The sequence below is a fragment of the Passer montanus genome, unplaced genomic scaffold (genome assembly GCF_014805655.1).
Source record: "Passer montanus isolate IOZ18808 unplaced genomic scaffold, ASM1480565v1 scaffold33, whole genome shotgun sequence".
Lineage (NCBI taxonomy): Eukaryota > Metazoa > Chordata > Aves > Passeriformes > Passeridae > Passer > Passer montanus.
The window spans coordinates 1,045,822-1,059,920 of record NW_024368041.1 but is presented as its reverse complement, the minus strand read 5'-3'; the positions used below and the strand labels follow the sequence as shown (position 1 = coordinate 1,059,920).

The 14,099-nt window shown below is 34.9% G+C and overlaps 1 protein-coding gene across 1 annotated transcript in view; it reads left to right on the top strand.

Moving 5' to 3' along the window:
- Positions 1 to 14,099, top strand: part of CSMD3 (CUB and Sushi multiple domains 3) — a 593,341-nt gene that overhangs the window by 261,107 nt on the left and 318,135 nt on the right. The window contains exons 9-10 of the mRNA XM_039715519.1: positions 4,820 to 4,944; positions 7,196 to 7,317. Coding sequence (XP_039571453.1) covers positions 4,820 to 4,944; positions 7,196 to 7,317 — 247 coding nt within the window. The remainder of the gene's footprint in view (positions 1 to 4,819; positions 4,945 to 7,195; positions 7,318 to 14,099) is intronic.

The window sequence follows — 14,099 nt, the reverse complement described above, 5'->3', positions numbered from 1 at the left end:
TCATAGTTTTTCATTGATGATACCTACCTTGCATGGACTCAGAGAGATTTCTCATCAGCCTTTGGAGAAAGCTATTTGGCCAGCTGCCCTTGAATACAGCTGCCTCCTTTTACCTGTTGTTTCGCAGTATTGGTTGTCCCTCTTCTTCAAAAATTATGTTGGTACATATAGATAACTAGGAGTACATCTGCTGTATAAATTGATGCTGAAAAGGCATTTAGTGTTTCTGCCATTTCCGTATTGGATTTCAGCACCACAAGACTGCTTCATCCATTTACAAATGAACCCACGTTGGATATGAACTTTCTTCTGTGACTACTATACCCAAAGAAGCATTTTTGCTTACCATTGTGCCTTACTAGTCTTAGCCTTAGCTAGGGTGTCATTCAAAAATCTAATTTAGTCACCCAGGGACTACCAAATTAGTAGATCCAGTTCAGAATGTTCATTAACCATAAATAACCAGAAGATGCACTGAACTATAAATGGTTCTTGTATTCTAAAGATTTTCTCTGAGCATTAACTTTTCATCATTTTCAGTGTTAGCATACTGAATTCAATGGCCATTGACTGCATTCACCAAAAAATATTTTTTATGAATATATTCTCATCCTGAAATGTTATGAGATTTTCTTTCTATCCTTAAGATTTTTCTTTTTTTTTTTTTGGTGATGTATATCTATATTGTATACCACAATGAACAGCTTAATAATTATGTCAGGCTTCAGTTCTCTTGATATTTACAAAGCAGAAATAGTCTAATTTTAGGGGGCTTCATCTGGTGAGCAGTTTGAACCAAATGTAAGTCAGGACATCAAACTGTCCTTATTTTTTTACACTATTTTTGGTTATTTGTTCCCACAATCTGTTTTTGGACTACTCTACCAGTTTTCTCTAAAATAATACCTGCCCACTATTCAGAGGTTCCCCTAAAATCAGTTTCCACAATCTGATTTTCTCCCTCCACAATTTTTAGTTCTCTAACATACCAGAAGGCTGAGATCAGTTCTCTCACATGTCCTCCTACAGTACCTCGGGATGTGTAATAGATGTCATCAATTTAATCCTATCAAGGTTCTGTCTTTGTCCTATAACACAATCCTTCCATCATCTGACATCCTGTCAAGAAAAATAAAATAGAAAATAAAAACATAAAACCCTACTGAAATTATTGCTATGCCACCACATCACATGAACCCTCATCAAACCCTTGGCCTATCTTTTATTTAATTTTGTCTTAGAGGTAATAATTTTTTCCTGGTAATTTGCAAGTCCTTTTTGAATCTTCATCATATTCACCTCATGGGCCTCATGCACCCGCCAATGGAGGGAAGTGACACTTTACACTTTTGTACTCAAATAATCAAACTGTTTTTAGAGAAAGACTAATTTCTAACTGAATAATTCTAGCTCACAGATTAAAGGTATTGGAAAAATAATATTGTCATCAGAAACAAGAAGAATCTCTCCTTCTATCACTGTGTGGGCCATTCACTCAAGAGTTGGACTCCCACTCCTTATGGGTGCCTTCCAACTCAGAATATTCTATGATTCTGTGATTCTCTGATACTAGAAAATTTGGAAAGAATTGAAAGAATTTCCATTTTTAAGAGTGTATAGATAATGACAGCAAAATATTAAAAAATGGTAATCTTGACTATGCTTTTAAGTTCCTGAGACACATTTTCTTAACATTTTCTGACAAGCTCTCTATTATTGTCTTTTTTTAGTTGATTTTTCATAGGATCTAATCTCCTGCTCTTCCATTTTCTTTCTTAGACTGGTACTTTATTGTCTGCTAATCTAATTGCCTTTAGTAGGTTTCACTCACACAGCATATATGTCACAAATTTTCTAAATTATCCAGTCCCACTCTAAGTCCAGTCATATGCTTTTAGTCATATACCATTAAATATCAGTTTAATATCAAAATTGATTTGGACAAGTAAAGTGGACTTCATATTATGAATGTTATTTACACTTTTGTAGGTGATAGAAATAATTATAATGTTCACACAGTCTTCATAATTATTCAGATCTCTGGGATTTTGCCTGTTACAGTTTGCTTTTTTTTACCAAGAGTTTAATTTTATTTGTAAATGGTGTACTTCCTGCTTGGAATTTCCTCTTTAAATCAGTCCATGGCTAGTTAAAGAAAATATATTTCCATGTTATTTTTCTTCAATTGTTCCTTTTTTTCCCTAATAATAAAGACTCTCAGATTTTCTCAACATGACTTTCTGAAGCAGATAATTATGAAAATCTAATCTTGAGAAAGATATTTTTGTCTTCCCAACTGCTGCCTTTTGAACTTTCCTAACCATATAGTCCCTGTAGCAGCTGTGCCTAAGTTTTTTTTTTTTAATTAGTAATAGACAATCTTTGTGTTTCACTGTTTTGAAATATCCTCCACCTCTATGATCTGCCTGGTGGGTCTTTTTCCTCAGTTGCCTATAAAAGCCTTTTATCCTTACATTGCAAGGGCCTTTAAATTATGTTTACTTTCTTTTTTTCAGTTTTTCACTTTTATACCTCCTTTTTTTGTGGATTCTGCAGCTGTTCTTTATCTCATTATTTCACAAACATCTTACTGAAAGAGGAACTGTTTTGGAATAGTTCATAGAGCTGTTACCCACTATCAAATCCTCCTTTTCTGAGATGTCTGTTCAGGTGACTGCATCATCTTTCATGTCCTAATTTTCTTAATATCTATGTCTCTGTAAAGCCAAGGTACTTCCCAGATTTCATCAACTATTTTGTGCTGACACTGTTCCTTTTCAAATAGCTAACATTTCTAACTCCCTTAAGTTAATTCTTGTTCTGATAAGTATCAATCTTCTTTAGTAGCTTTTTTCATCATAGATGCATTTGAATAGATTACCTAACAAAAGTTATTTTCTGTGATATGTGCTCAGCCTTTTTATTTTCTCTCTGCCTTTTTGAATTGAAGAATGGCAGCACTAAAATGGCTATCCATAAAGAAAGAAAAACAGGCCTTGTTCTTTGCAAGCCAAACCCTTCTGAGAAAAAATAATTTTAGTACGTCGTTTGGCAAAAATGAATGTCATACCTTGTGGGATCAAACCCAGATCTGAAGACTGGGTTAAGCAAAGTGTAAAGTAAATATTGACACTTTGCTTAGAGATATTTACAAACTTTTTTTTTTTTTTTTTTTTACCAGTATGTAACATACCAAAGACAGGGAAATGTCTTTCATCCAAGGAGGGTCAGATAACACCATCCATCCATCCATCCATCCATCCATCCATCCATCCATCCATGGCATACAGTGTTATACAGGAAGGCTGACATAACAAACTCTTGGGGAGTTACTGCACATTTAATCTTAAAATACCCAGAGAACTTCATTCAGAGTGTAGCCAAGATCTTCTAAGTCCCGTGTATGTATAAAACATTTTACACGTTGCAGCTGTGACAGACAAGCCTTTAAAAAAAGCAGGCTGAAATTATGAAGTGTGAGGTACTGATATCAGAGAAAGGCCTGATGTATTGGCTATTTTCATCTATAATCAGGATTTGAAACCATAATGATATTTAAAGGAAAAGACTCATCTCAATAATATACATTTACATATTGATTTATTCAACTTTTCCAGACTGAACCCCACTTTTCCCTCTTGTCTCCCAGCCCAAATCCTCCTCTCAGAAAAACTTAACAAATAACAGCAACAAAAAAAGCAAATAAAACCAACCAACCAACCAACCAAAAAAACCAAACAGAAAACCCAACCCAACAAATAAACAAACAACAAAACAAAACAAACAACAAAAAAAATTTTTCTGGAATTATTTCTTGTTTTGTCCTGAGCTGTTTCCAGCACCAGATGTCAGCTTCATATGAGAAACTAAAAAACCTTTTCAAGCCAGCATTATAACTTAATAAATAATCACAGTTAAACACCTACAAATATATTTTCAGAAATCTTTTATTTTCTTCCATTAATTTGAGAAACATATGCCAGTTAAATGAGCAAATCCTCACATTCTAGTAACGTTCATTTCTCGTAACTTTAGTAGTACATTCAAAATCTTGTTACTGGCAAGAGTACAGAGACCACTTTATGAAGTTAAGACTTCACTGCAAGCATAATTAAAATCTTAATATACTAATCAAAATATTAAACAAGTATTTCTACAATAATACAAATTAATATAGTATAATCTTATTATTAGTATAATTACTTTTTAAATACAAGAAACATTATCAATATCTATCCTTTTTTCTCTGTGATGGTGCTCCCCCTTCCAATGCCCTCTAGTTCTAAAGTCAAAAGCACCAGATCTCCTGAAGAACAATCAGAGGTGGGAAATATTCACAGAATATTTTTTTATATCCTGAGGCCTTCACTGGGAGAAATAAAATGTTTATAATAGGAATTTCTCTTTCAGTCTTGTAGTTGACCTTTTGACTTCTCTTCTGGGTGATTTTGTTATATTGCTTTCCCATTCTTTTCTAGCTTCAATTAACATAAATAACTACTTTTAGTTACTAAATGTCTAGATTTGTCAAATTTTAACTATACAGAGGTCTGCAGTTAGGTCAGAAAATAGTCACTTGACCTCCAAATGACTGTCAAAAGAGGTAAACCATCTCCAGCCACAGTAGGCCCAGAGAGGGCTGAACAGTGTGTGCTATCAGGCTAGTACGTAGTCTTCAGCCTTTTACTATTGAGTGCAGAAATTTCTCGATTACATATTTGTATTGTTTGTCAAGACCATCATGTCTAAAGGAATGGGAACAATAGACTGCTAGCTATGTTTTTAAAAATGCTTATTTTTTGTCATAATTTGATTTTAGCTTGGGAGCAACCGTTCAGTTCTCCTGTGATGAAGATTATGTGCTACAAGGTTCCAAAAGTATCACCTGTCAGAGGATAGCTGAAGTTTTTGCTGCATGGAGTGATCATAGACCTGTGTGTAAAGGTAAACAGAAATTTACCCTCACAGTGATTATTCCATTTGGCATCTATCCATTGTTTGATAGTCAATCCTATTACACTTTTTGTAAGTACCTGAAATTGTAATCCTAGTATCCCCACTTTCTTAATAAAAAAGGATTCTCCTATGCTGCTTTGTTTAACATAAATTTTGTATTTCAGCATGCTTGCTTCAGTAGGCAACTTACATTATAAATTTTGCTTTATAAGGAGCTGACACAAACCTATCACATGCTAATTATTAGAACTTATCAAGATGGATATCAAAATTGCAGTGTTTTATATAAAATCAGTAATTCATGAAGTTTACTCATTGCACATTTTATAAGCAGATAAGAAATTCTTGAATTTATAATAGGTAAGTAGTGGAGAAGTAAGTCTACATCTGGTTTTGACCCTGAGCAAATGGATAAATGGCAAAACACTCAGTGAAAGAAGAAAAGCACAAAGGAATTTTGTTGAAAGTATTTGATGACCTAATACAGCAGCAAGTAGTATGATGAATGTCTGAATCAATGAATGAAAATATTAGTGTGTAGGTACAGATGAGATATTAATATATAATGAAAATATTAATGTGCACAAACACATAGAAAGTGTTCTAATCACAAAGGGTTTTTTTTTTCTTTTTTTCTGGATTTCAAACTTAAAGTACTGGAAGCAAGTGCTTATTAGGAATATTTAAAAACAGTATAAATGATAGACATGGTGGGGGGAGTCAAAGACTTGGATTTCATTCCACTGAACAACATGGTTCCTTTGAGACTTTCACTATGAGGCTACACCAAGAAAAGACAGCAAACAGAGCTCTCTGCAGCACACAGGCAAAGGAGCTGTGCTTTACATCCCAACTCTGCCCCAAAGTATGGATTCACATATTCAGATGGAGCAGCAAATTGTCTAGAACACTCACTGCTTTTCCTTTCCTGACTTACTTCCCATATACAAGCTGCAAAGTGTCATACAATTTCTTATTAAATATATAGACAAAAATACTTGGCATTACTGTCACTCATGACCCTAATGTCTTCAGCTCTTGATCCTGAATGAGGAGTCTTCCTCTCACCTCTCTACCCTTTACTTCTTTCCAAACAGCCGGTGTGACTTTCAGCACACTCATCACCAGAATATTGTTTCTCTGAGGGTGGTGCAAAAGTGACATTCTTTCCAGAGAGTAATGCGAGTGAAGGAACAAGCCTTCATCCAGCAGCAGCTGAATCTTCCTGTGTTCAGTATTGATCAAACAAATATGCTTTGTGAAAGTGCAATGCAGCTCTAGGATTCACATACCTAAGTGTCAATATTTTTTATTTGATTATGCAAGATGTTCTATCAGAATACAGTGGAAGAAATAGTTCTTTAACTTTTGTAGTTTATGTGGTGTCATAAACTGGAGAATCACTGGAGAAATAGAATAGGCGCATGTTTAGTTGAGGTTGCTTGTCAGTTTTACATCTTCATACAGGAAAAGTTAACCAGTAGAGCATTCAGCAAAGATCTGAATATCAAGGAAAGAACAATAAAAGTGTTATTGACTTAAACAGACATAGGAATTTAGTGCCTTGAAAGTGCCACTTGAAAGCACAAAGGACACAGTTTATATCCTTTGTATTATTCACGACAGAGATGCAAGCTATGTAAATAATGTTTTTTTTTACTGACATGCTATTGTAAATAACCATACAGACTTTGAATTGAAAATAAATACCTTTTGTACTTTTTAGAATTAGATAACACTGTTTTTGTTAGTCTAACTTTTACAAGATACATTTAAACTTTTCAGTGCTTTGGCCATTGATTCAATGGGTTGTACAGGGGTTATAGGAGAAAAAAATGCTGACATGCCATACACCAACATATATGCACATATGGACAGTGATAAAGGTTTCTACTATTTAAATTTGTCTTTCAAGACATTAGTGAAGGTGGAATAAGTTACTCCTTAAAGAATTTTAAAAATATATAGAGCAGATTCTGTTTGTTACTGTATTTACTGTTTTTCCTCAAAATATTTTCAACACTATTTTAGATTATAAATTTAGACACAAGAGAAGGTCTGTTTTATTTTGTCAGAATAATTAAACATGAATGTCCTATTCTCTTGTAAGAAGTGGTTCTGGTTTTGTTCAGTGGTATTTTAATTCCTCATATTTTGATTAGAGTAAGTTAGAGATCAGTTTATGAATCTGCTACATGTATTTTCTATGTGAATTAAAAAGTGAACCTTCTTTTTGCAGTCAAAACTTGTGGATCCAATCTTCAGGGGCCTGGAGGCACTTTCGCATCACCCAATTTTCCATTTCAATATGACAGCAATGCTCAATGTGTGTGGGTCATCACAGCTATCAATACTAATAAGGTAAGTTTATATTCTGGCTTTTCTTTAAAAAAAACCAAACCCAAAACAAACAAATCTCTCCCTCCACCTCCCCAACTCTAAACCAACCAACCAAAAGCACACATAGACCATAACATTTTTCACTAATATGATTGATCTCTACAGTGCAGGTTTTGTACTGGGTGCATTTCAGATATTTTTTAAGAAAGTCTGACACCAAATGAGTATGGAGAGATGTTAAAACTCCCCTAAGATTGTTTTAGTTTTTGTATGCCAAGTAGATGCTCTCATGTTTTTTATGTCATTCTCTAACTTAATTCCCAGAAGCAGCTATTCAATGGTAGGAGGCAATTTCATGGGCCCACTAGTATTGTGTTATAAGCAGAAGAGCTTAATTTTGGGGATGTTTATATCATCGTTGGCCTTCAACAGTGTGAGAAATCACTGAAGTTCTTGAATTCACTTTCCCTTTGTGAGGAACTGTTCTGAAGATGTTCATTCTATTGTCTGAACACTGTATTAAAATCCCATGTACTTTATACCTACGCTTTAAAGCAAAAGTACTGAGAGTTCTGATAATGTCAAATGAGTCAAAGTAGAGCAATTAAGCTAAGTTATGACACCAGTTGTCTTTAATTTTAAGAACTAAACACCTGGAAGCAATGGCTATATTCTACTTCCAGGTGTATCATTTTGCGTGAACTGAGTGTAATGGACTTGTTTAGATGTAATAAAACATAAATTAGCTGTGCAGCTGAGGTATGTTTTATAAAAGGCTATCATCATCTGTGTTTACTGGTACAAGGATATATTTTACCTCTAAATTTTGTTTTATATTACCATCTGCATCGCACTCCATTAACTGCTCAGACAGGCCTATAAGGCTCAGTCCTTTGCACCTGAATTCACCAGAGGACTCAGTGAAAACCTGACTATTTTTAAAATTTCAAAAACCATTTAGCTACACTGGTGTATTTTTGACTCTAATTTTACAAAGTCCTGTGTGGAAGCCATCTTTATGTTCCACTTTGGTAAAAGAAAAAAGGATATTTATACAACTGATTAGAATTTGATAATGAAAATTATAAATGTGTTATAATTTTATAACACATTTTTATAAATGTGAGAAGGTCATTTGTTTGTTTCATCCTTGTTCCAAGGACTGCTAATCAAATTTATCCAATATATAGGTCATAAAAAAGTGTGAAGAGTTCCGGAAAAATTATTCAGTCTCTGTTCCACAAATAGGCAAAAAGTTCAAAAGTAATATTTAAGATTTCTCATCCCAAAGAATTTTCATATTTTTATTTTTTTAATTAAAAACTATTTGTGAGCAACATAAAATCTGTATACATGTCTAGAATTTCTGAAAGTTTTGTCAAATGTGCCAGCTGAGAGAATTTAGTGTCATACTATATGAGGAAATGAAACACAGCTACCACACTTTGTACAAGTTCTCTAAATAGCCTGAAAATTTCCAGTGAGCAGTTGAGTGAACTTAAGACCCATAAGGCCATATTTGCATAAAATGGTTTCCTTTCTTAAATGCACCAAGGGCATGTCTACATAAAAAAAAGAAAAAGCCAAATAAGATTTTAGACATTCTACCTTTGGTAGAAGCAAACCTTTGAGCTCACAAACTGGTACGTATTTACTGGCAAGTCATAGGTGACTGCAGGTTTAAGATATTAATGATTTGGAGATTGTTAAGGATTACACTCTGCTGTTGATATTCATGTCTTAATGCTGCCTTCTTTCTCCCTCCCTGCCAATTCATAAGATGGTGATGCAGTGTTAGCTCAAAACCTCAGGGCTTCCTTTTTACCAAAATTATTTTATGGGAATATTTAAAAGCATTATTACTCAGTCTTATTTTCATTTGAAATTTCTACTTTCTGCATTTATAGAACAGCAGAAAATTAATTGAATGGATGCTTTGTCTCTGGTTGTCAGTGTGGTTGACAGAGTTACAGAATGATTGAGATTGGAACAAACCTCTGGAAATCCTGTAGTTGAACTCCACTGCTCAAGCAGAGCCGCCTACAGGCAGCAGCCCAGACTTGCATATCTTAGAAGATGGTGATCCCATAACCTCTCTGGGCAACCAAAGCTAGTGCTTGCTCACCCCTTCAGGGAAAAAACTACTTCCTGATGTTCAGAAAGAATCTCCTGTGTTTTAGTCTGTGTCCATTTCCTCTAGTCCTGTCACTGGTCACCACTGGAAAGAGTGTGGTTTCATCTTCTTTACATCCTCCCACCAGGAGTTTATAGACATTGAGATTCAGTGATTCTCTTCTTCTTTAGGATAAGCAAGCCCAGCTGTCTCAACCTGATATGAAAGAAGTTCCTATCCCTTAATCTTTTTAGTGCCCCTTCACTGCATTCTCTCTAGTAGCTTCCTATTTTCCTTGTACTGGGCAGGTGCAATTGTTTTCCTTTCTCTCAAAACACTTGAAAAAACAAATTCTTCCACATATAAAAATTCCAATTCTAATGAAAATAAAATTGGCCTTCTCTTTAGTCAGAGATCATGCCTGCTGTTGTTCAAATAACATGTGCTTAAGTGTTATTCTACACTGATTTTTTTCTTCCTGAAACTGTAAATACTGCAGAATAGCATATGACTATATGAAAACTGTCCTAGTACCTGAATGATAACATCATATAAGAATACAGACAGTTTTAATATTTGGGGATGAATCAGAACTCTTAGGTTTAACGTCTGCTGGCACAGTAAAATACTTCAGTATATGCTTGCTTCAGTTTGATTTGATTAGTACATGCGTTTTGATTTTATTTACAAAACAGAGTTTCAGTAGCAGGGGTTGCTGTAGAAGTGACTTCTCTAGGAAGAGATCAGAAGTGGCCCCCATATCAGACTGAGACAGTTCTAGCTGGCTCCAAGACAGACCCACGACAGGACACAGCTGAGCAAATCAGGCAAGTTGGTGGTACCTCTGTGATAACTTATTTGAGTAAGGGCAAAAAAAGCTGTACAAAAACAGCTGAAGGAGATGAATGAGAATACCCAAGAGAAACAACCTCACAGAGACCACAGGCAGAGCAGAAGGAATGGAGAAGGCTCCATGTGATGGATCAGGGATTCCCCTGGAGTCTCTGAAGAGTGCCAGTGATGCAGATTGTCCCCTACAGCTCATAGGCGTCCATGGTGGAGCAGACATCCACCTGTGGTGTGTGCAGGACTTGTGCCTGAAGGAAGCTGTGACCCCGTGGAGAGGCCAAGGCAGAGCAGGTTTTTGGAAGGACCTGTGACCCCGTGGGATGAGCATACTGAAACAGATTTTGAAGAACTACAGCCTTGTGGGAGAGATCCATGTTGGAGAAGTGTGAGAAGAACTATTTTCTGTGGGAGTGCTCTGACTCTGGAGCAGGGAAAGAGCATGAGGAGGAAGGAGCAGCACAGATGAAGTGTTACAAACTGACTGCAGCCCCCATTTTATGTTCCCCTTTGCCACTTTGGGAGAGAGGAGGGGGCAGAAGAGTCAGGAACAAAAAAGTGAATTTGAGCCCATGAAGAAAGGGGTTGGGATGATGGTGGGTTTAGCTTTTTTTTCTTACTGATCACTTATTTATATTTTCTTATTTGTCACAAAAATTTGTCAATTTTTAATTGTCAGTAAATAAAACTAGTATTCCCTATATTGACTTTTTTTTTGCCCATGACACTAATTAGTGAGCAATCTCCCTGTCCTTAACTTGAGACACAGGCTTTTTCATCCAGTTTTCTCATTCTGTGCTGCTGAAGGGTGATGGAGTGACATGGTGAGCATCTGACAGCCAGCCAAAGTTAAATTAGCACACCTTGCATATTTATCTGTCCTCTCAAATATTTAAATACTCTGAAGATATAGCATGAAAACAGTAATTAAGAACAGGTCACTTATTTAAAATTAAATATGAACATTTAGATAAGGCCATAACAAGGAATACTTGTTTGTTGGTAGAACATTAGTATTATACCAGTAATAATGCAAAGAAGTAATGTTAGGTTAAGCAAGTAATTTTATTTCAAAGTATAAGTTGGACACTGTTTCTGAACATCTGTAATATACTACTGAAATTACTGTAGTCTGAGTTAAATTCATCATGGGCAGATTGTAGTGCTAGGAGCTACATTATAATAGCTTCAATATCACCCAGAAAATTTGTGTGGTATTAGTTGGACTAATTATAACTCTTTGATATTGCATGGAAATGCAGATACACAGGAATTAGGGAGGTTTTAAACTAAGGAACAGATAAAAGGTTTACAATATTATCTGGAACAGTGCCAGAATGGTGTCCAGCACTGATTAGAAGAACAGTACCTTGTTGAGGTTAAAAAAAAAATTAGATCTTTTTACAATTTAGATCAACTTATTTTTATGATATATTGAGGAACTTCTATGTATAAAGTCTTTGCTTATATAATCAATGGTTTAATATGTTTGGTTTTGTCTCATGCTAATGTTACCTTACTGTTCTGAACACAATATTGTTGGCCTTGTATGACTGCTAGAAGGCATACTAATTGGAAAAATAATGGGCAAAACAAGTATTAAACTGTGTTATGAAGTAGAATGATAGTGGAGAATTTGTATCATAATTGTACTGAAGGGCCCAGGGGTGAATTTTTTGTAATTTGTCCTTTTGTTCTGTGTTATGAAAATGTTATTTCTGGATTTGATGGCAGAAACTTTTTTTTTTAGTTTAGTAGGGTTTTCTTTTGTTGTTCTGAGTGAAGAATGTATGTTGAATGTGGATTTTAACGATGGTTTGTGCCTTGAAGTCAAAAACCTCATTGATGTATAAATGAAGATTTGTCATTAAGAGTTTTTAATAATGACTACAACAAATAATGTGATGGTATTCATTATAAAATGATAATATTTACAATATTCTACACCACAGCTGTGAGAACCAGGATGACTTCATGATCCTGGTACTTCAGGGCTGCTACTTGTTGCATCATTGTTCATATATCATTTGCAACAAAATAATTCAGAAACTAAGACTCTTTTGAGGGAGAACACACGAGATGAAAGACCCTGAAAGGCTCTTTACGTAAATGGCTTTATCCAGGACTAAATGTAGCTAATTTTCTCCCAAACTGATTTCAGAAATAAGTTTGATAACAGCACCCTATAACTGAATGAAATGTTTCCCCATTCACTTATCTGCATCCTTAGCTTTCTACTGCATTATAGTTGGTCTCTTGCCTCATGCAGTTAATTAGATGTATTGTTCATGCCCAAGCCTTGTTGACAGTGGAGTAGGGCCATAACTAAAATCCTCAAACATGGCCAGAGATGACAGTGAATTTACTATTGAAAAGCAGAATAAAAATTGTTTTTAAAAGGAAAGTCATGTGGAGTCAAAAAAATAAAAACTCTTGATGAAGGTGCACTGACACATCTGATGTTATCAGTGAGATCCCCATATTTTTATTGTTCTTATGCATGTTTTTCACATTCTTATTCTTATATTAGGACCCTGTTCTTAGGACCTGATCTGTTTAAGAGAAAACAACTATTTTTTCAATAATTAATATTATGATTAGTATATTTAAAATCTATGCTGTACAAAGCTCTGAATAATGATTCAGTGGAAAAAGGAAATATGGGAAATGGATACATAACTTTACAACAGTGAAATTTATATGTCTGTCTATATGGTATCACACCAACATATTCTTTAAACCTTCTTGATGCCTTCTACCTTGCTTTGTTGCCCTCTTAGGAGGGAAGGTTGAAATTCTCTGTGAAGATCAGTACCTGAATATATAAGGCTTCTCCAACAGTATATGATAGAGGAAATTATGGACAGTTTTCCCATTTCTGGATTGTCTTAACATGTTTTCCATATAGTGTTTTATATACAGCAGTGAAGTGATTGTTGCCACTTTTATCCATGGCTACTCTGGAATCAGCAAAAGCTTTGTTGATCAAAAATAGCAAAGCTATAATTACAGGCATCTAACCAAAAGAACATTAATGCAAATCATACCTTTATGTGGAACTCTGAAGAAGGAAAAAAATTTAAAATTCTTTACTTGTCTTCAGCTGTGCTGCACATATTATTAATCCTTGGTCCCTTGAAAAAGTTCTTGTGAATATCTGAACAGAAATGAGAACAAGAATTCCTCAGTTTGGAATCCATTTCATTACATCTCTCGCATCTAGTAAGGGAAACAATACCTGAATATCTTGTGGGATATTGCACAAACTCATCAGTTAGGTTCTGGACCTATGTATTGCCAGTAATTTATCCTGACATTAGGAAACGGGACAATTTTACATTTACATTTTGAGTAGCAAACCTTTGTATTTTAAAGAATTAATCCCCATCTCCTCCCCAGTGCATTTTTTGCACTTCTTTTCTCCTAAAAAATTAAAACTTATTTTCCTTTCATTGTTATATATTAAAAAAAAAAAAAAAGGAAAAAGAAAGGAAGGAAGGACTACAAAATTATGAATTTTAAACTTAATACCAGGCTAAAATACCAGTGAAATCTGAATTAGGGCTAAAGTTAACCAGAGTTCAAGTTTTATGGATTATACTTGCTGATTTTTTTCTAATCCAGAGTGGCAGAAACACTGTGGAAAATGTCAGTGCTGGAATGGCAGACTTTCTGACAGATCTCAACCACATTCACACCACATATCATTCATCACCAAACATCAAGGAGAAAAACAAGCAAAAGGGTTCCTTAAAAAAATCAAGGGCAGAAACACTGTGGAAAATGTCAGTGCTGGAATGGCAGACTTTCTGACAGATCTCAACCACATTCACACCACATATCA